Source organism: Hippopotamus amphibius, chromosome 4 (assembly GCF_030028045.1).
Source record: "Hippopotamus amphibius kiboko isolate mHipAmp2 chromosome 4, mHipAmp2.hap2, whole genome shotgun sequence".
Taxonomy (NCBI): domain Eukaryota; kingdom Metazoa; phylum Chordata; class Mammalia; order Artiodactyla; family Hippopotamidae; genus Hippopotamus; species Hippopotamus amphibius.
Window position 1 is genome coordinate 116121253 of NC_080189.1, and position 23748 is coordinate 116145000.

Here is a 23748-nt window from a genome sequence, read left to right on the forward strand (position 1 = left end):
TTTTCCATTATGTCTTTTGATAAATGAGAAATACTATAAGTCATACCTATAATATTTTCATATAGAAATTCATTTTCAGAGATTTTCATGAAATTTTTCAAACCAGTACATCAGTTCTATTAAAATGGATTCGAGAAAAAAATTGTACAACTCAAGCCCTGTTTTCTGAAATTAACATCCTTTTCAAGGAGATTTCTCTCAAGATTTCATTAAATGTAGACACGTCAGTATTTAAAATGCAATTCAACTTAAATTTTCTTTTCTTTAACTTCTGCCCAACTTCTAAGGTACCCAGCTATTCCATAAAAGAGGATATAGATAGGCTGTTGTTATAGAGAGAAGGTGTAGCCAAAACTTAGGGAAAGTCTTACCTTACTTGTTGCATGATCTTCCTATTTAATAAGATTCAGAAGAATACTTATGCCACCACTCAGGGATCTGGTCATCTCCTCAATTATCTGCAACATTATCTGCTCTAACAAACGTTAATGTGTTCTTCCCTTCAGCATCATCTCTTAGTCTGCCGCTCCAATGAATGATGGTATCTACTCCTACTCTTATTAGAAAGCCACAAATACGCTACATTCCAAATTATTTGCTGCCATTACTTTTTCCTCGGTTAAAAGAGAAATATTTCATATCCAGAAATGACCTCAAAAAAATCACTCCACCATTTAGGGCAAAGGGCAGGATCAAACACTCCAACACAATAGATTCACTCCTGCACTGCCCAGTCAACATCCAAAAAGACTCTCTTAGGAAACATTAGCAAAACTTTTCCAAAGAAAGTGGAATAAATACAGAAGTAAAGATTTAAATTTTTGAATACATTAGATAAGCTTTATTTTTTTAACTTAAAACTGGGGAAAAGAAAAATAAGTTGTAATCTAAACTATCACTTTTGGGTTTTGGTGCTTTTTTTGGCTTTTTTTTTTTTAACATATTCCGTCAAAATAATCATCTAGAAATTAAGCACTGCTTTTTACAGAAAGTACTCTTGCTGTTATAATCTCTATCAAAGATCTAAAAAAATCCATTTTAAATTAAAGCCAGACTTCAAATTTAACAACTTTATTTCATCTTTGGCACCATGATAATACAAAATCTTTAAAAAATCTGATAAATGCTAAATACTGCTAAATATGCAAATATAGAAAATTAAGACCAATTTAAGTACTGAAAAATCAAAAGGCTTTTTGTAGATTGTAATAAAGTTAACAATTCACAATGAAATGCACATCATAGCAGCATCAATATAACATATATTCCACAAGACATATATTCAGAACTTGACAGAATGTATAAAAATCTAGACTAAAAGCTGAAAAACATCTCAAAGCATTTAACAAATTCTCTAGGTCTTACAGTTGGGGCATCCCAATTCGTGTGTCAGGATATGCAGAGAAATTGATCCCTCAGCCTGGCCTTACGTGTCAGAGCCAGTTGTCTCCAAGCCCCAAACATCTCCATCGGTTTATCTCACGTGCTGTACAACTACCACCATGTCCTATGTGGTTCACGACATGGGAAGGCTTAGGGAATCCTGCAGAGCTAAACCCACCCAGACATACAAATATCCAACCTTTCTTGTCACCTCTAGAGAAATAACTCAAAAAAATTTTAGTTACCCATCAATCTCACCCAAATCTAGGTTTGGAAATTCTATGGTGTCTTCCTATTTTTTAACCTATACCACGCCTCTCTGATATTTTTTTCGAAAACAGACTCTGACACACTCCATTCTCTCCCACCTTTATGAACACTTATGAGCCCCTGGAAGCTGCAGCACAGCACAGACCACAACACTCCCTACCCGTGGTTCCAGTTGTCCACTCGAGAATGATTTCTATCACTAGAAAAACTCAAGTTGGCAAGAAAGAGAAACTCAAAGAAAAATAAACTCAAAGTTTACTTCCAAAGGAGCAAGGGAAGAGGTGAAAACTATGAACAGAACTGGAAAAGGCAAGTGCTACCTATCACCCATTCTTTAGATTTCCATTTAACAAAAATGCCTCTTTGTCAGAGTAACTTTTCCAGAATAAAACCTTAAGTTTTTCCCCTGACTGAAGTCCCTCAATAGCTCCTAAGCCCTGCAGTATTAAAGTCCAATGTACACAACCGGAAATGTACACAACCAGACCCGATTTCATCTCTTCCAGCTTTATCTCGCCCAATCTCTTCCCCAGCTCTATGTTCCAGAAAGTTCAACCACTCAGTAACATCCTTGTATGGTCAGACCTTCATGCCTTTCTCACGGTGCGCCCCTACTTGGAACACTTTACCCTATCAACACACACACACACTCTTTTCACGAGAGCAGCTCAAACTTCACCTAAGAATAATAACACTCAAATCCATGCACTATTTACCGAGCATCTACTGAGTGCCAGGAACAGCGCTTTGCACCAGGAATCAGCCTTTGCCCTCAAGGAGTTTACAGATTACATGAAAGATCAGAGTGAACAGGCGGCTGATTGCGCTGGAAGACGAGAGCTACCAGAGTGACGGATGCAGTAAGCTCGGGAGAAGCAGCACCACGGGTCACCTAGCGAATGAAGTGGTCACAGACAATGGGGAGGAACTCTAGGAACCAGGGAACTAAGCAGAAGCTGATTTTTTTTTGTTTTTTATCTTAAACGTGAAGTCAGGATTTAGGACTTCACTGTAATCTCAGTGGTTAAACTCCCAGTGGCATTGTTCATGCTTTGCAGTGCCCTTTCTTCACAACAAACACAGAGAAATTACAGATAAAATATAAAGACAAATGACCAAAAGGACATATCTATGCCCCCAAACATGTTAAACATCTCCAAGGATCGGAAATCTCACAGGAACACAAAGTGTGAGCTGAGCTGAAGCCGGGAGGTCTGCGGGGCTCTGGGCCCCAAAGCAGGGAAAGACAGCGGCAGTGATCCTCGAGGATTAGCTATGGGGTGATCGTATGGGGTAACACAGGCTCCATGTGAACCAGGGCCAGCAGCCAGGCTCTTTGTTCAAAACCTGGGACTGGGCTAGCACTCTTCTTGATAAGAAACTAGACTGAAAAAGACTTCTGCTAACTGCACTGAGGCTACAGCTTAGGAAGCAGCTGACCTAATGCCAGCTGACTCGGTGACCGAATAATCTGTGATATCCCCAACGTCACCATGGGGCAGGGGCTCTGGTCCCCTAACACAAGACCTGATTCTGATCTGGGAACTCCAAAGCCAGGCAGAGACAGTGGCAAATCTGCTAGGCTAGCAGCAGAAATCACACAGAGAGAGATAGAGAGAGAGAGGAAAAAGAAAAAGAAAACTCCCATCAGAACATGCCTGCAGAATCACAGAACATGATGAAAACACCAACAATATCAACAACCACAACATAAATTCACTGCAGACAAAACAAAACAAGTCATCAAATGATCTGAAAAAGACTTTAAAATAAGCATGTAAAAGATCCTCAAAGAGATAAAGAAATAACAAGAAACAAATTTTTTAAATACAAACAAGCAGAAATGAGCAATGAACTAGTGGGTATATAAAAGAACCAATTAAAAATCTTGCAAATGCAGCATAACTATCATAATTTATAAATAAAAAATCACCCATGGTTCCGATACTTATGACTGGTTGCCTAGAAGCCATCCCTCCTTCTGCCTTCACGCTCACAGGGCTCTTGAGTTTGGGGGGCAGCTGTGTTAGACACCAAGATTCAAAAGTGAAAGACACCCTGTATTTGTCCTCAAAGAACTTGCCATCTGTAACAGTGACGCTACCAGACCACTAAGATTACAAAGTAGAACAAAATTTAGTAAAAATTCCAACAAAGTAAGCATTTTTTAAATTAAAATTCTCTTAGTGTTCCTGAACTCATACTACCATCTTCACTAGCGCTGCACTCTATGATGGACGGTTTACAAAATTTCATAGGAACGGAGCTGAAATAACAAAAGCTGCTTCTTTCTTAATCCGTTTTTGAACTCATCTGACAACTATCCTTGTTTATTCAAAGTACCCCACCGAAAAAAGTAACCCATGGAAAAGTCTCCAAAACCAAAGACCACTGCTTGCAATATCACTTTTAGTAGCAAGTACTCAAACATTTCACAATAACAGCTGCTTCATTCTCACTTATCAACTGCCTAATTACTCAAATCGATGAGAAAGGCGACTATTCCTATTAAGGTAAATATAATCAATACAAATAATATGTGAAAAATGAAGCCCGGAAGCAAGGACACGTACCCATGACTGAAGACAACTCTGTACGTGGCCCCGATCAGGCACTGCACCCAAATCTGCTGTCCAGCGTTTCTCAGAGGAATACATGTCCTGGTCAGAAAGCAAAGAGAAAGAAATCATATTTTCTAAAGGTCAGTATTTACACTTTTCTAAAAGGAAGTAAAAATGATTTACTTATAAAAATGTTCTATTCCCAAAAGAACCCCTTGATGCCATCTAACTATAAAAAATTGCCAATCAATCTCTGGAATATTGCGATTCTGTTCATATTTTCCTTTTTAAGAAGTTACCTCAAAAGCAAATAATATGTATAACATAGTTACCACACAGAAACTTATTAACAGGTGCCCTTTGTCTTCAGTTCCCTCCCCCACCCTCACATAAATAAATAAGTCATGGAAAGAAAGCACTCCATTTTGGGTAAATTAAGCACATCACACCTGCTAAATGTATTTTGACTGCACATAAATGATTTATATACACCATCAAATAAAGACTACCAAAGTTATTGCTATAGACTTTCCCTAATAATGGGCATTTTCCTCCTTATAAAAGTAATATGGTTTCATTCCTTTAAAAAATTGGAAACAACAGCAAAGTAGAAAGAAAAAATTCTCTCCCAGCACAATGCCACTACATCTACCCAATCATTTGGGGCATATTTCCTTTCCAGGAGCTTTCTGTACATATTTTTAAAATATACAGTACTTTATAAATACTACATACAAAATTTTGTACTTGGTTCTTTTCAGTTGAGTGTATCATAAAGTATTACCCTGCATTATTATAAATACAAACTTAACCCTTTGCCAAGATTTAATTATAAATCTTCCTCTCCTGATAATATATCAAAGAAAATGAGGCATAAATAAATACCAATGCTGCATTTAAATACACCAGGGGTGCACAAATGCCTCCCCAAACCTAATGTATGAAATTCCACAAATAAGATATCAGCTTCTATACAAAATTTACCCTTGTGCTAAGTCATGCGTAGCTGCCTTCATACACTGATAAGCAGCTTCTCACAATCACAAGCAGCAGTGATACTTTCTAAATCAATTAAGAAAATAGCATAATACTAAGGACCTCTGCTTCTGAAACAGGTTACAGTTTGGGAAACGTTTTTTGAAGAGATAATGCTTGCCCTAACTATAAAACATCTTTACTCACACTGTGTAACATACAAAAGAAGTATAAATTTACAGAACGGAAATTCTGGATGTCCAGCTGGGTCCACGTGCTGTAATTAGCAGGGGCCTATCACTGCAGCGCTGGCAGTAATCACCTGGCTTCCACCCCACACACCCTCCTCTTCATCTTGCAGTGGATACTATTAAATGATTTCCATTTCCAGATAACTCAATTATCCCAAAGAAAATGAGAAGCTGTGTGGAAAATCTAAAACAACATATAATCCACGTGATCAAAGGTTCTCACCATGAATACACGTTCTTCCTGGCGCTTCACTGAGTCTATTAGACTTGTTTCCCACCACAGGAGACTAGGAGGTGACACACGCTAACCCGTGGAGCAGGCTGACAGGTGGCCAGAGGAGGCTGCCCTGTGACACAGAGGAGACTACACGCTCACATTTATGCTACTGGGGACCCAGGAGCTCACGCACAGCTCACTCACACCTGTGGGGTCCAGTCTCTCTGTCCAGAGCCTTCTCTCTTTGCTTATGTTTATATCAAGTTTTTTATCTTAATTTGAAATTCCTGGGACTTCCCTGGTGGCAGTGGATAAGACTCCGTGCTCCCAATGCGGGGGGCCTGGGTTCGATCCCTGGTCAGGGAACTAGATCCCACATGCGTGCCACAACTAAGAGTTCGCATGCCACAACTAAGGAGCCTGCCTGCTGCAACTAAGACCCAGGCGCAACCAAATAAGTAAATAAATATTTAAAAAATAAAATAAAAAACAGAATTCCTAACTGGCAACATCAATGTACTTTGTACTAAGCCATGCACCCCTCCTACCCATAGTTATAAACTGCCAAATAAACACTTATTCAAGGGCTGTAGTTCCTCAGACATTAGGAGTTTTCTCAGCACTAAAAATAGTAACCTGAAGAAAACCATGACAATAAAACTTATAAACGCTGGATTTATAACCTTACCATCTGAACGATAGATGCACTTGACAAATATGCAACAATGCATAAGCTGGAATTAATGTCATAGAGTAGTTCTTAGAAAACATATTTTTAAATTACTTATAACTGAAGTCCTGGGTTCAAGATCCTTTATGGTAATCACAGCTCTGAAATGCAGCCTGTCCATCCACAAGTAGGTGGTCTACCCATTCTTTTCAGCAATGAGGCAGTTCAGCAGCACAAATGATAAAACTTTCAGATTCCCTTCCTCCTCCTCTAAATGCTACCACCTGGAGATACAAGGATGAAAGAAGAAAAATCTTACTTGTTTTTTTTTCACACCACTTAAGAAGGAAAGAGTATTTTGTCTCAAATCCAGTTTCACATAAAAGGCATTACTGGGATATTTATGCAAAATCTGGCCTTTCAACACACTTTGCAGGAGCTTGAGCCACTGCTATTTACTCTCAGCATGAGAAGTTAGCCTCATGCTAACCTACTATGGGTTCTTTCAAGTGACTCCTCCAACTTCTGTGACAACACTTGATATGCACAAATGGTAAGGCTACAGCAGACCTAAGGATCACCCACTCTGACAGGGAACTCGGGGTCCAGTTAAAGGAAAGAAACTCCACCATATCCTTTACTTTACTGCAGGCACTAAACATGAGCTAATAATAATTCTCGTCACTTTTAGTCAGTTAAAACCTATGAAAGTATTTAAAAGGATTTCTGGTTTTTATAACACAAGATCATCTATTCTAAAACTAGCTCAACAGTCCCAATTTTAATTATTTTTAAACTTAAATTTAATAGAATTATAAACCACAACATAGTGTCACATTCTATTGTTTCCAATAATATTCCTTCTAGAGATCAAATTAACATTAATTTATTTCATTGTACAATAACTTCTCCTACAAAGAAAATATACAAAGAACCCAATCTCCACTAAAAGCTGATGTGATCTCCATTTTTAATCTCATCACAAATTATAATTTTTAAAAATCTAATTTAATCTTGAAGATACTGTGCTAAGTGAAATAAGCAAGTCAGAACAAGTGCTCTGTGATTCCACTTATATGAGGGACCTAGAGAAGTCAAATTCACACAGACAGAAAGTAGGATGGTGGCTGCCAGAGGCTGGGGGAATGGAAAATGGGAAGTCAGTGTTTAATGGGTGAAGAGTTTCATTTTGGGAAGATGAAAAAAGTTCTGGAGATGAATGGTGATGGTTGTACATGAATGTGACTGCACAATGTCACAGAACTGTATACTTTTAAATGGTTAAAATGGTAAATCTTATGTATATTTTACTACAATAAGAAATATGAATTTAAAAAAAGAATCAAAGGTACCTATGGTTTCAAAAGAATAAGCAAATCCTAAAGTAACAAATCTATTACAAAGAATTTAGGCTTTTTAATTAATAAACATTAAAAACCAACTGGATGTTTCTAAAATATTTGGCCATAAAGGAAAAAGAAGAGTCTACCTGAGAAATAGCTAGGACTCATTAATTAGATTTTTTAAAAATCCCTACAACTACATTACTAACACAGGCTCCTGTTAAATCCAAAAGCAAAGCAAATACTTTTAGCATTGAATGTCCAAAACCTTTTCTATTCCCCCCAATATCACCACTCACTATGCCTTCTCAAGCTCTTTTGGTTTATTTCCATCCATTTTCAAAATATTTTTCCTTCTAAATACAGTAAAACCTTGGACTGCGAGTAACTTGTTCTGCGAGTATTCTGCAAGGTGAGCAAACACTTCTAATAAATTTTAACTTGATAAAGGAGCAATGTCTTGCAACGAGTAGTACGCGACGCCGAACGTCACATGATCACAACTGAGCCAATGGAGCTGACCACGGACGAACTGATGGACCTGCAACGCGAGCAACAGCAAGAGGTTATGGAGGAGATCTCATCTGCAGAGGAGGAGGAGAAAAAGGCTGAGGAATCCCTCACTTCAAATGCGATTAGGGAGATATGGAAAATGTGGGAAACAGTGCACAATTTTGTAGAAAAGCACCACCCGAATGAGGCTGTAGCAGTGAGAGCAATGAATCTGTTTAACGACAATGCGGTGTCACATTTCCGCAAAATCCTCAAAAGGAGGCAAAAGCAAGTGTCATTGGATAGGTTCCTTGTTAAAGTTGCGCGAAAAGAAAAAGATTTCATTGAGCCAATAGATAGCAGTGATTCTTAGTGATAGTGAAAGTGGTCCTACACAATAAACCTCCTCTCTCGTCTCCCTCACACCAGCCACGATGGTTTTAAAAGGTAAGTACAGGTTAATTTATTTTTCTTTATATTTTGTATTTTCTTTATTATTTTCTATTATATTACAGTACTGTAATCATTTTTATACGAATATTTTTGGGTTGTGGAACGAATCATCTGAGTTTCCATTATTTCTTATGGGGAAATTCGCTTTGATATACGTACAAGTGCTTTGGATTACAAGCATGTTTCCAGAACAAATTATGCTTACAAACCAAGGTTTTATTGTACATATATACTTTTTCATTTATGTGCTCTTCTATAGATAAAATACTCACTGGCACCAAGAAGTTGAAGATAATGTGCAAGACTAAAAACTTAACCCACAGTTCTATTTTTATCTTTTAGCAGCCTTAAAATTTTTGTAGAACAAGAAGGAGGACAAAGTAATTATTTAATTCTTTCTCATAATTTTTAATTTCATGGTCAGTTTCTACTTAAAGAATTCCCACCACTCTACTATGAACTTTACAATTTTTTTCATTCCAGATAAGCACTTCACCAACTAATAAAATAAAGCTGAAAGGGTTTTCTTTCCCCAATTCTTGTGTCCAAATGGCTTGTGAACCCTCTTGCTACATGACACCTAAAAATGCTTGATAAAAATATAAGAATTTTCCTTTCAAATGCATAGCAAAGCTCATAAGCAACCAAGAGATGTCCTCAGAGACCGAAAAAGTCAACAGGAGCAAATTAGAGAGTGGTAGGTAGGTGGTGACGCCAGCAACTGCCCTGGAGGCACTGACAACCCCCATCACCAAGCTATTCTGTCCAGTACTGAGCCATTAGCCACACAGAGCTTTTCAATTTTAAATTAATTTAAAACAGCTAAAATTTAAAATTCAGTTCCTTAGTCACACTAGCCACATTTCAAAGGTGACTACTGGCTATGGTGTTAGCACATATATAATTTCCATGATCACGGAAAATTCTATTGGATACTGCTGAAGAGCTCTCAGTGTTAACAGCCACGCACGCACGGGGCAAAGCAAAAGCTTCACATGACATAGTATGGGAAGTTAGGCTAAAGATAAGCACATAAAGCCTGGCCTCTGAAGAACTAGATCTTCAATTAAAAAAGAATAAACTGTGAAAAAAACAATCTACCCCCAAAGGGAGACTAGAGGAAAATTACCCTCTGTGTCGAGGTTTACTGATGTTTTGGGAGGGGAAGGGGAATATTCCCTGGAAATTTGTTACCAAAACCAACCTTCACACAGGTTATCAAGTTCAAACCCATACTACCTGTACATTGTGAAAATCTCATGCCTATAAAGTAAGTGGCCCTGGGTTGACAGTGTCCTCAACTGCAATTCCTCTATGGAAGAAAGCACTCTTAAACCAGGTCTCATAAGAATTTCCACAGTTATATAACAAAAACATGCTCAAATTTTAAAACTAAGCATAATAAGCAAGATTCAACAGAAATAAGCAGATTAATCACAATCTTTTTAAAAAAGAAAGTACATTAATAATGTTTCAAAATACAAACTGAAGTGGAAAATATGAGCAAAAAAAAAAGGCAACAGATTTTTTAAAGAATCAAATGAAAAATAACTAAAATTAAACCTCAATGGACAAGTTCAGCAAACTAGATACTGCTAGAGAGAGAATTAACAACAGATGATAGATCTGAAAATAGCTAGAATGTAACAAGAAAGATTAAAAAAATAAAGGAAGATTGAGACATGAAAAATAGAACAAAAGATCTAATATGTATATCTAACTGGAATTTTAGAAAGAGAACACAGAATGAGGGAGAGACAATATGTAAAATGAGAATAGCTGAGAATTTTCCTGAATTGATGAAAGATGGCAATGTACAGATTCAAGTTCAGCAAATTCCAAGAGGTATAATTTTTTTCAAAAAAAAGGAAATCAACACCTAGAGACATCACAATAAAACTGCAAATCATCGATGACAAAGAGTTCTTAAAACCAATCAGAAACAAAAGGCAGACTGCTTACAAGGGAACAATCACACTTGATAACTGATTGATCAACTGCCACCATGGAAGCCAGAAGACACTACAATAGTATCTCCAAAGTTCTAAGAGAAAAATACCTGTTAAGTTATAATTACATACCCAACTCTGTTAAACTATGTTTTCAAGAAAAAGGGCAAAATAAAGAAAATTTCAGACACAAACTGAGGAAATACACTGTAAACAGATCCTCATTAAGGATGCTTCCAAAACTGTAGTTCACAAAGATGGAAAATGATGCCAAAAAGGTCTGAAATACAGGAAAGAATGGTGAGAAAAGAGAATTGCAAAAATGAGTAAATGCAACAAATATAATTTCTAAACTACAAGTTATAAAAACAAACCTAAAATACTGAACAAAAACAGCAGGTAATCTAGAAGGAAGGTGATAGGAATGGAAATATTCCCAATTTCTTACAGTTTTTCAGGAGGAAGCTGTGGAAGACACTATCTTGTTCATATGCCTTCCACCACTTGCTGCCCTTGCCATGGTTTCCCTGGGAGTGGAGGACGCTCCCCACCTCATGGACTTGAGGGCCTGGCCACATGATGCACTGGAATGTGAGCAGAACTGACACTGCATCAGTTCTAACTGGAGGCTTTAAGAGCACTGAGTGGTCTGTGTTCCCCTGCACTCAGACACTGCACCCCACTCGCTGCTGGTCCCAACATAAGGAGATACCTAGTATACAACTGAACCCAACCCGCAGGTTCTAGCCAGAGCCAGCCAACCCCAGCCACGCCCAGCCGAGACTGCCAAACCTGTGAGCTAGAAATAAATGTCTGTCACTGTATATCACTGAAATTTTGCAGTGGTTTGTTACACAGCATTATTACAGCAGGAGATGACTAATACAAAAGGCAAAGACATTAACTTTAAATGCAAAATAAATTTGTGGGTTTTAGTTTTACTAAAAAATTTTACTGACTATATTTGTGAACATACACATATATACACACACATAAATACATACATGTATAAATACACAAAGTGATATTATTTATATAAAGTTCAAAAATATGTGAAATTAACAAAATGTTTTTTAGATACGTGTACATATGTAATGTAACTATAAAGAAAAGCAAGAGAATGCTGGACCCCAGAGTTTCTGGGGACAGGAGTAAGACAGAGGAGAAATTGTAGGGAGATGTGATCCAAGAAGGTAGTGATAACATTCTACCACTTAAGCTGAGGGAGGGGACAGTATAAACATCTTCCTATTAGACCTTATGTAACACTTATTACATATTGTCTTTTGCATGAATATATTTTATATTTTAATATGAAAAAGTGAAAATCTTCCAATAAAATTCAGAAATAAAATGACTACAAATAAAAATAACATAATATACCTAACCACATGTATGAAAAAGTTAAATGCATTTATAATCTTTAAGCCATAATTAAGAGGCATAAAGAGTTGCAGTGACTCACTTACTCTGTAGGAGAAAGAGACAAATACAAGTGATAGCCAGGTCCACTATAAAACGCAAGAGAGCATTCAGGCGAAAAGACTGGTGATTATACATTATCCAAATGTAGAAGCGGCTGGCCTTCCCAAAGAGCTGTGTCACTTGTGCATCTGCTCTCAGCTATCTGATCACTGAAGAGTCCTACCTCACCTTCACAGATGTATAACACAGGTTCATTTTCTAGTAGAAATTCCTAGATCCTGTTTTGCTAAATTGCTGTGCACTGAACTGCCATTCCAAGAAAAAGCGTAAGAAAATTGGCTTAATTGAAGCATTATTTGTAACAGAAAAAAAAAAAAGTATAAACAACTTAAATGTGCAATAATAAGGGACTGACTAAATAAATTGTTCATTTACATGTAACGGAGTCTCATGCATCCATTTAAAAAACATCTCAAAGAAATTTAATGACAATGAGTGAATGAACCATCTCCAATGTGCTTTGTGCAACTTTCTCACAATCAACAAGAAGTATCAGAAAGGAGGCCTCAACCAATTTACATGTATTTTCCCAAAGGCTTATAAACCAATACTTCAAGTGATTAATGTTCAATTTTTAAGTTTAAAATAGACAGATAATATACAAATTTACTGTTCATTCAATAAACATTTACTGAGCAGCTATTACAAGCTAAGCAGTGTTCTAGGCTCTGCAGACACAGCCACAAAGAAAACAAATACCCCATCCTCGTGGAACTCACATCCTAGCAATTTTAGTACCTTCTCTTCTTAATTCAGATGCACAGTTCATTAGTTCAAATAAATATGTCAGGGCAGATTCCAGGGTAATGTCTTCTCATGCCAGATACGGAAATTAGTTAATACTAAAGTCATTATTCATTGACATGGATGGTCTCACCACTGTACTGTCACAAATTCTTGAGCTTTCTATAAAGAAGGCTCTTTCTACAATTTACACCCCCTGAAACACAATGGCAAATTCCCATAGCTTTCAGGATTTTCCCTGCTCAAGAGAAGTAAAGCAAATCTATCACAACTGGAGTAAAAGGAGGTTTATTTATTCCATTCACTAAATCAACAATATACTTCCTGCTAATAAGATCAGAGAAGAAGATGGGCACAAAGAGAAATCGTTGGGTTTCCTAGGTTTGTTTACACATGTATGTTAATGAAGTATCAGATAAGAATGAGGTCTGATTTCCCCTTCTACAGGTAGAATTTAAGTTAGGTTTTCAGAAGGACTTATCAAATTCTAGGCGCTTTACACTAGTCATCGTGTCAACTTTCAGGTATTTAGGAAAACAAATGTCCTTCCCAAGACTTCCTTTCCTATCTCAGTGATAGAGAGGCAGGGCCTTTCAAAAGTCGCTTGTAATTTGCTTACATGTCACATTTGCCTAATGCACTTGATACATCCTATAAGAATTATACATAATGCCTGAGATCTACAGAGAAACGCTAAAGTGAAGGATACAGTATTTTCAGGGGCCTGGCTTCATTTAAAAAGTCAGTTAAAAATTCCAGACAGCTAAAGTATAATATAATCATAAGCACTGTAGCAGACATAATGAGGACTACAAAGAAAAGCAGACAGGATTCCAGGCCCTACTTTAAGGCATTTATATCTGGTTGGATTCTAAACACAAGAATGTATCCATCCATCCACTCAATAAATACTAATTCAGCTCTACAATATGCAAAAACTTCGCAAAGGGCTTGACATACCACAGCAATCGAGACAAACGTGGCCCCAGCCATCCTGCTTCTAACAGAACATAGTCAGGACAAAAGTCCTAAGGAAGATGGGAGTCAAGGACTTCAGCTCAAGCAAAGGCCCTAAACTGAATTAAAATGAGTAAATTATGGGCCAAAAAAAATGTAAATGAATACAGGTGAAAAGAGGAAAATTCCTGTAGGATGTCCATAAAATTGGAATTCAGCAAGCTGATGGCAGAATGTAAGCAAATCACTCAACATACAGCAGGTACAAGTGGTCTGGCTCTGCCATTAACCAGCTCTAGGAATTTAGATGAAGTCACTTCACTTCTCTGAGCCTTGGTTTCTTTATCTGTAAAATGAGAGTTAAAATTTTCAAGCTGGGGGACTCCCTAGGTGGCGCAGTGGTTAAGAATCCTCCTGGCAATGCAGGGGCACGGGTTCAATCCCTGCTCCAGGAAGATTCCACATGCCGCAGAGCAACCAAGCCCATGTGCCACAACTACTGAACCTGTGCTTTAGAGCCCATGAACCACAACTATTGAGCCCATGTGCCGCAACTATTGAAGCCCACGTGCCTAGAGCCCATGCTCCACAAGAGAAGCCACACAATGAGGAGCCCGCGCACCACAAGGAAGAGTAGCCCCTGCTCACCACTAGACAAAGTCTGTGTGCAGCAACAAAGACCCAACACAGCCAATAAATAAATAAATAAATAAATATTTATTTATTACAAAAATTTTCAACCTGGCTACCACTCAATATTGTCAAGGGATTATGCATTAAAAAAAAAAAAACCACTCTCATAAACTAAATACCTTATATATCTGACACATGTGTTAGCATGGACCCATTTTTGGTCTTATTATAAAATAAAGGAGCTGAAACAGAATTTTTAAGTTCTCTTTCTAGCACTATAAGGTTTGTGACCTAAAAACTAATTTTAATTCAATGGGTAACTAAGAAAGATTCTAATTTCCTTAGCATTATAAGTAGACTCAATTAGTAAATTATTGCAATAAACCAAGTATGAGCTGAAAAAATCTGGTCTAAAATGTTGCTTATATTTTAAAAAGGGGAGCTGGGCAGATTCAAAGACACGTGGAAGAAAGTCAAAATGACTACTAACAGTTAAGTAATCAAAGGTAATCCTAAATTCAAAGGGAAAATCCAATTGACATTCTCTGGGCAATCTTCAGTGATGGCAAATCATCAACTTTGGAGGAAAAACTCTTTGTAAAAGAAAAATATTTTCCAAGCAAGTCTGGAGAAAGAGCTTAGAATTCAAACTGATAACAAAATGTGATATAAACTGATGATGAATGAGGTTCAATATTTCCAAAAAGCAATTTCTAAAGAGAAATTTCAGAAATTTCTCTTCAGCAACTAATGCAGTCTACTAATGGTAATTTGAATACATGTTCTAAAATGCTGCTTTCAAAATGAGTCTGTTATTTCACAACCAGATTATTCTCCTTAGCCCCTATTTTCCAATAACTAAGCATCAGCTGGGAAAGTAAAACAAACACATGAAAGTTACATAAAAGACGAGATAAGGGACCTGCATTTCCAACAAAGCTAGACCACATATTACACGCTAACCTTCTTAAAGACAAAAACCTACAGAAAGAGAAAAACAAATACAGTATGTTAATGCATATATGTGGAATCTAGAAAATAGTACTGACAAACCTGGTGGCAGGGCAGAAATAAGGATGCAGATGTAGAGAACAGACTTGAGGACAGAGAGGAGGGAGGGGAGGCTGGGACATGGTGAGAGAGTAGCAATGACATGTATCTACACTACAAATTGTAAAACAGATGGCTAGTGGGAAGCTGCTGCATAGCACAGGGAAATCACCTAGGTGCTCTGTGATGACCTAGAGGGGTGGGATATGGAGGGTGGAAGGGAGGCTCACGAGGGAGGGTATACAGGGATATATGCATACATATAGCTGATTCACTTTGTTGTACAGCAGAAACTAACACAACATTGTAAAGTAATTACACTCAAATAAAGATATATATTTTAAAAAAGACAAAAACCTAGACAAAAAAAAAACCCATATATATAAATGTATTTATAAAGTATATTTTTTAATTATTAAAAATATCAGAGGGTAAAAATTGGTACAAACACTTTGAAAAACTGGTAATAACTCCAAGAGCTAAATATTTATCTATTATTTGACAATTCCATTTCTAGGGATATTTCCAAAAGAAAGGAGTCCATATGTCCAACAAAATACACAGATAAGAATGTTCATAGCAGCTTTATTATAACAGTCAAAAATTGGAAATAACGCAAATGCTTGTTAAAAGTAGAATGGAGAAATAAATTGTGATACATTCATATGTTAGGTTACTACTATGGCAGACGGTATCTTCCAATAACAGTCACTGCAATATTTCTAGAGTCACATGTTCTTCCAGAATCTTGCCTCTCCCATCAACAGGTTTCTGCTCTCTCTAAACCTGGGTCGGCTCCTAACAGGTGACCTAGCGTCTGTCTGGCCCACCACCTCCCACCCCTGGCCGCGTGTGCAGGACGCCCACCCTGGGAACCGGCCACCATGCAGTGACGCACTCAGGCCACCTAAGATGCTCTGTCATCGACCACCAGCCGTGGCAGCAAGCCTTCAAACAACATCAGGCCCAATCTTCAAGCCGCCCTACTTGAAACCAAATGAAGCAGAGACAAGCACTGCCCAAATTGCAGTTTTGTGAAGAAAATGTTGCCATTGTTTAAGTCACTGAGTTTTGAGGCAATTTTTTAGGTGCCACAGTAACTAGAGAAAGTACAGAGCAATAAAAGAGAAACACTACTGCTACCTGCAACAACATAGCTGAATCTGATATGATACAACGCTGAATGAAACAAGCCAGACAAGAGAGTACATATTGTATGATACCATTTTGATGAAAAACTAGAAAATTTCTATGAAGAGAGAAAACTGAGTAACTTGTTACTTGAGAGGGGAGGAAGGTGGTATGGATTGGGAAGGAGCCTCTGAGGTGGCAAAAATATTCTATATGTTAAACTGGGGGTGCAATTATACACTTAATTACATTTATAAAAATTCTTCAAGGTATACATTTAAGATGAGCGCACATTACTATATGTATATTATACTTTAATTTTTAAGAGGTGGGGAGGGGTGGGGCAACCAAAGAGCTAACAAGATAATGAGGAACTACCAGCCACAATCTAAGGAAAGGAATCCAAAATGGGGACCATGGTTCCCTGGCGCTTCACTCCTCCTAGAAATGTTTGCCCAATCAAAGGAGATGCCTGAGAGGCTGAACTGCACTTAGGCAGCCGTGAAGGCTAGGGAGACAACACATCAGAGTACAAGAGCCACCAAGGGAGCCATCCCCTGCTTTGGAATAAGACCTCAGAATGCTGACTCCCATAAGAAAGAATAACAGAAAAGTAAACTAAACCAGCCTTTGCACAGACACACACACACACACAATCTCAATTTGGATCAAGGTGACACTGTCTGGCAAAACAACAGAAAAATCCTTATCTAAATCTATAATTACTTCTAGAAATCATTTTTCAAATACAATGAATAGTACACAATCACAGATGGGCAGGCATACAAGGAGATGAGACTCTTCGAGAAATAACAGACCACAGGAAAAATCTGCAGGACTCTGGGATAGAGTTAGTTACCTGCTTACTCTGTCCACAGAGATATGTGCAAGCTTGAATATTCTGATAGGGCATAGCAGATTTTAAAAAGAACCAAACTGAAATTCTAGAATGAAAAATACAATAACCAAAATTAAGAACCCAGAGAACGTGGCATAGCAGATTTTAAAAAGAACCAAACTGAAATTCTAGAATGAAAAATACAATAACCAAAATTAAGAACCCAGAGAACGAATACACTTAAGAGCAAATCAGACAGAGATGAAGACTAACTTAGTAAACCAGAAGACAGGCCAGAAGAAAATGTCCAGGAAAAAGGGAGGGAGGGAGGCAGGGAAGGAGGGAAAACCTAGAAGATGGGTGAAATACACAGAGGAGTTAGTGAGACTTAACACTGGAACTGGAAGTTCCCAGAAAGATTAAGCATGAGAAATGGGAAGCAGCAACATTTGAAGAGATGACAGCTGAAAACTGCCCAAGACTGATGAAAGACATCAGGTCGCAGCATTAACAGCTATACGCCCAGGCAAGAAAAGGAAAGAGAGAGAGAGAGAGAGAGAACAAACATCATCAGAAATCAAATCTGAAAGACAAAAAGAAAATCTTAAAAATAGCCTGAGAAAATAAACAAATTACCAACAAAGAAGTGATAAACTGCAGCTGCCTTCTCAACAGAAACAAATATAATCTATTCTTCAAAGAACTAATATACAAATATATATGTGTACGTATCACCAATCTAGAATTCAACACCTAGCAAAATGTATCTATCAAGAATGTAGGTGAAATAAAAACATTCTCAAACTAAAAGTTTGGAATTCTGTCAATACTAAATCCTCTCTAAAGAAAACACAAAAGGGTATTCTGCAGGCAGATTGAAAATTGTTCCCGATGGAAGGTCAATAACACAAGAAGGAATAAAGGAAAAGCAAGGCAGTAAGTCTAACTGAATAATAATGGTACAAAACAATAGAAATAGGTCTTTGGGGTATAAAACATATATGCATTTAAAAACATGATAACAATGAAATAGGTTTTAAGAGAAAGGAAAGAGGCACTTCCTAGGTGGCACAGTGGTTAAGAATCTGCCTGCCAAGGCAGGGGACACAGGTTCGAGCCCTGCCTTAGGAAGATCCCACATGCCGCGGAGCAACTAAGCCCGTGCACCACAACTATTGAACCTGTGCTTTAGAGCCTGTGAGCCACAACTATTGAGCCCATGTGCCACCACTACTGAAGCCCACGCACCTAGAGCCCGTGCTCTGCAACAAGAGAAGCCACCAATGAGGAGTCCACGCACCACAATGAAGAGTAGCCCCCACTCGCAGCAACTAGAGAAAGCCCATGTGTAGCAACAAAGACCCAACACAGCCAATAAAAAAATAAATCTAATAAATAAATAAATAAATTTATTTTAAAAAAAAGAAAAAGGAAAGAAACTGACAAATGTTTTTAAAGGCCTTACATTATCTGGAAAAAGGGTGAAAGTCTCAATGTTACACTTTAATACAAAGAGAAAAGATTAGAGTTTCTCAGGCAAATACTAAAGGAAGAGTAAAAGAATATAAAATCCCAAGCTTATAAAAAAGGAGGAAATCAAATAATTTTTAAAAATAAATCCAAAACAAACCTAGAAAGAGAAAAAAGGAAAATGGAACAGGTGAGAAAAATATTTTTAAAAAATTTTAAACATTAATATCAATAAAGAGTTATCTACCAATTCATTTTTATAATAGGCATCAGCAAAATACACAGAAATATCTAGCCCCCACTCACATACCTAAACTTTATAAATTTTAACCTCCACATCTATTCCATTTTTTTCCATTGTCACTGACTTTCTAAAGTCTTATTTCACGTTACCTTTTCTTATCTAACTGCAGATATGCTAACAAGCATTAAAACATTCAAAAACCAAACAGAAAGAAACTGGAACAAAAAACCCAGAGAACCAACTGGCTTATAAATGCTGCATTAATTCCACAACAAAATATTAATTTGCCATGATAGTATTCACCAAAATTAATATATTAAGAAGCTTAAAATGATATTCTTTCACTTATTTCATGAAAAACAGTACTCTAATATTTTTTAATTCACTTATTTATTCAGTGAAGGGAAATTCCAGGATAAAATTAAAACTTTTTCTACACTCGTATCAATGTCAGCAAGACACAGGTGCAACAACATATACCTCTATCAGAGAGTAACTAATCTCTTTAGAGCCAAAAATACTTAACCAAACAAGACATGAAACTCCAGAGTCACTCTTGAGCTTCCTATAAGCAAATGAAACTACCTGCCGCTTACTAATTTTTTTTTTTTAATTTTACAGTGGATTACTACTTCCACTTTGTGAGGAGAAATTTTAAATAAGATGGTCTAAGCTCTTCCAAGGCAAAATGCTATCAAAATTAAATCAAAACACTATACTGATATTAAACAGTGTCTCTCTAAAGAAATCAAAGAAACTTTTACTTAACAATTAACCCCAGTTTTACAGATATAGAAACGAACACGTAATCGGTGCCAGAGTTATAAAAGTAGACACCAAAGTGTGCAGAGACTCATTTCCAGTCTAGCGAGGTAAGAGTCATCTAGACCAGACTCCCTGTCTACAAAGGCTGAGCCACCTTTGTTCTCACCTGGTTCAGATGATGAGAGCACGGGGCCCAGAGCCTGCCTTCTCCCCACAACTAACAGTGGTGGCATACGTACCACCGAGGGAACTGACGAACACACAAGCTCTCTCTTCAGGCGCCGTGTCCCACCCTCCCACCTGCCCTTTCTACCCACCATCTCCTCCTCACCCTTCAGGTCTTACCAGCCACTTCCTCAGGACAGCTTGCCCTGCCACTCCCAATCAAGTTAGGTTCCCTGGTGACAGGTTTTATAGCTGCTTGTACTTGACTTCAAAGGACTGATACCTCCTGTTACTGAAAACAAAGTATCTAACACAGGGTCATGGGCACAAGAAGGGACTCAAGAAATACTTGTTGAATAAACAAACGTGAATTTATGATCCCCCCCCCAATTTCACAAAGAAACAAACTTTAAAAAATTAAGTTATCGGGCTTCCTAGGTGGCGCAGTGGTTAGGAATCCGCCTGCCAATCCGCAGCGGGCACGGGTTCGATCCCCGCACCAGGAAGATCCCACGTGCTGCAGAGTAACTAAGCCCATGCGCCACAACTACTGGGCCTGCGCTTTGGAGCCCGTGAGCCACAACTATTGAGCCCATGTGCTGCAACTGCTGAGGCCCATGCGCCTAGAGCCCGTGCTCTTCAACAGGAGAAGCCACAGCAATGGGGAGCCCACGCACCGCAACGAAGAGTAGCCCCCACTCACCACAACTAAAGAAAGCCCGCGCACAGCAAAAAAGATCCAACACAGCCAATAAAATAAATAAATAAGTAAATAAATTAATTTAAAAAAAATTAAGTTATCTGCATGAAACGCCATGACCTGGAAACGGGAGACCAGTTGAGACTCCAAGTGTTTGTGACTCCAATGCCCATGCACTATAAGGAAGTGTTCTAGAAGTCAGGTTTCTTTCAAATGAGTATTATTTTTGTATTGACTTCCACTGTAACAACTGACACTTTCTAAAGGAAAAAAAAAAATGAGACACTAAATATAAGTAAATCCTATCGAGCAATGCAATATGCCTTTCAAAAATCACACTGAAGGGACAAACTATACCTTTCTGGTAATAAATGGTCTCAGTATTGTTGGCAACAATACCATTGCAGTAAAACAAAACAAGGATGGCTGAAATGAAATTGCAAACATAATAAATGTCATCACTTGCCACTTTCTAACCGAAGCAGAAATTCCTAAAGTTTAGGTATTGTGGCTAAGTTTCTGGGCAGCTTCAAACTGCCTTAACATTCCTAGCATTCACAATCAAAGTAATTTTGTTTCTTTTCAATTTGCCACTGTCTTAAATCTACTGGCCTCTTTTTCACCCATCTTCACCAGCTACAAAAATATAACAGTAACCTGAGATAGATGCGAACCTGGGGGCAAAGAGGGACCAGGCAATCTCTGCCTGGTCCTGGAGGCCCAGCTTGGATCTGCCATGCCAGGAAGCTGTCTTGGTTCCCAAGGATGACCAGCCAATTAACAGATGGTGCCAAAGCCGACACTTCTATTTACTGGCTTGTTTAACCAATGGCAGCTGTCCTCCTGAGGAGATATTTCATGTCAAAACAATGTTATAACTGGTAATGAGCTATTCTCACCAGAAACAAGCATGCCAAAGTCAGACAGGCTACCTAAAAACACTAAGTAGGCAACAACAGCAAGACTCAGGGCCCAGGTTCTTAATGTTTGGGAAATGATGCTTCTTTGAATGCCCTTGTGACCTCTCAGTGATTCTTTAAATACGTAATCAGCAAAAGAATTTCTGTTAACTCAGAATACCTGTACTTGCAATTAAGGCTCTGGTTTTCCTTTAAAAATTAAACTTTTATTAGTGTAGCTTTTTTCTCTTATATTTTGACATATTTCAATTGCCTATGTAGAAGATAACATATGATCAACTTCCATTTTAAGTAATAAAGTAGACTATGCTTACAAACTTTACTATGAAAAAAACAGCAAGCTCAGAAAAAACAGCAAGCTCAGTTTTTGTTAATGGCTAATTTGATTCTTAAGATAATGCCACAAAAGAAAAAAGTACCCTGACTTCCCTGTAACAGAACTTCCCATAGATTCAACATGTGATGGAGTTGGCCACGATATCTAAAGTTTTCTCCAACTTCTCTGTGCTACAAAATATTAAATATCTACCCCCAAAGACTTACTTCTATTTATAAATGGATTAATATAGGACGGAAATCACTTTCTACCAGCAAACAAAATAAGACCATGTCCCCACTTTTTTTCTAGGTGTCACATTATTTCCAATGACTGGGGTATTGGGGTATCGCTCCAATTCCAAACTCCTTCCCAGTCCCATAAGGACTCACTGAACTCATGTTGAAATCTACTGAATAAAAAGCATCCGTGGATTTTAATGAAGGGGAGGGGAGACAGGCAGGCCGACTTTAATCTTCAATTTCTAGAAATGTCCACCCATGGATTCACAGACTCCTCACATTTCTTGGCGTTAAAATACCTGCGAGGAACCATTCTGCCGCATCACAACCGCCGCACCAACACCCGGCTGCGAGCGCCAAACTATCCTGCAAACTTTGCAAAGGCGCACAGATGTCCAGGCTCCCCACAGCCCTCCTTCACCCCACCCTCCCCTTGCCGGGTCCAAACGAAGTTCCGCGGCAGGAAGGCAATAATTTAAAAGAACGAAGTTCGCCCCGGTCCTGCCCACTTGGACTCTGGGGAGGACGCAAGTGGAACTTGCAAGGGAGACACGTCTCCCGGGGACCGAAACTTGCTCCGGGGGTGGGGAGGGGGGTTGGGGGAGGCGGCGAGTCCCCCCTCCCCCCGGATCTGGCCGACCCCTGTGCCTTCCACGAGCCCCCCTTCCCGGTCGGCAGGTCCCCCCCCCCGCCCGGCCGCCCGCCCCGCGGCGCCCCCCACCAACCTGCCAATCCCCCCCGCAGCACCCCGCCGCCCAGGTTCCAGGGGCTGGGGGCCCGGCGGCCGCGCGCGCTTCCGGAGCCGGCCCCCCTCGAGCGCGGGGGCGGGGAGCGCCGCTGCGTCCACCTCCCCCGGGGCCGGGAATGGCGGCGTCCGGCTCCCCGGGGCCAACTCCGAGTCCCTGCCCGGAGGGAGCGCGCCGAGCCCCGCCGCCGCCGCCGGCCCCTGGCGGGGGGGGGGGGGGGGGGGGCAAAGAGAGCATGTACTTACCTCCGGACGGTCCCGTCGGCGGAGGCTGCGGGCGGAGGCAGCGCGGCGAGTCCCGGGGGCCGAGCGGGTCCCGGCGCGGCGGCGGCTACCGCAGTGCCCTCCGCCCCATTGTTTCCCTTCCAAGAGGATCCCGGCGAAGCCGAGCCCGGGAACCAGGAAGTTCCCCGGCGCTACACCTCCTGCCGCCGCTATGGAAACGGCCCCCGCCTCCCAGGGCGGCTCGCCCGGGACCCCGCCTCCGCGCCGCCGGCCCCGCCCGCCTCACGGGCCGCCGCCAGCCGTCGCCGCGACGGCCGCCATCTTGGCGCGGCCCTGGCGGCCCCTTCCCGGCGGCACGTGCGCGCCGCTCCCGCGTTCCCGCCGGCCTCGGGGGCGCGCTGCCAGGGCCGCCGGGTGCGGGCGCCGAGCCCCCGGATGCGCGGCTCGAAGCGGCGCCCGGGAGCCCGAGAGAGCGAGCGAGAGAGGGAGGGCCCGGGCGGGACTGGGGAGCGAGGACCTGGAGTGGGGCCTCGAGGCTTCAGCTGGTGTCCGCG

The 23748-nt window shown here is 39.8% G+C and overlaps 1 protein-coding gene across 5 annotated transcripts in view; it reads right to left on the reverse strand.

Annotated features, from left to right (window-relative positions):
- Positions 1–23349, reverse strand: part of USP6NL (USP6 N-terminal like) — a 154155-nt gene extending 130806 nt beyond the window's left edge. For 4 of the 5 annotated variants that reach the window (XM_057731101.1, XM_057731098.1, XM_057731102.1 and 1 more), the window contains exons 1-3: positions 23216–23349; positions 6442–6611; positions 4227–4313 (exon numbers count right to left, since the gene is read on the reverse strand). In XM_057731101.1, coding sequence (XP_057587084.1) covers positions 4227–4230 — 4 coding nt within the window. In that variant the 5' untranslated portion in view covers positions 4231–4313; positions 6442–6611; positions 23216–23349. The remainder of the gene's footprint in view (positions 1–4226; positions 4314–6441; positions 6612–23215) is intronic. The other variant, XM_057731100.1, reaches the window with a different exon arrangement.
- Positions 23350–23748: the final 399 nt, after the last annotated feature.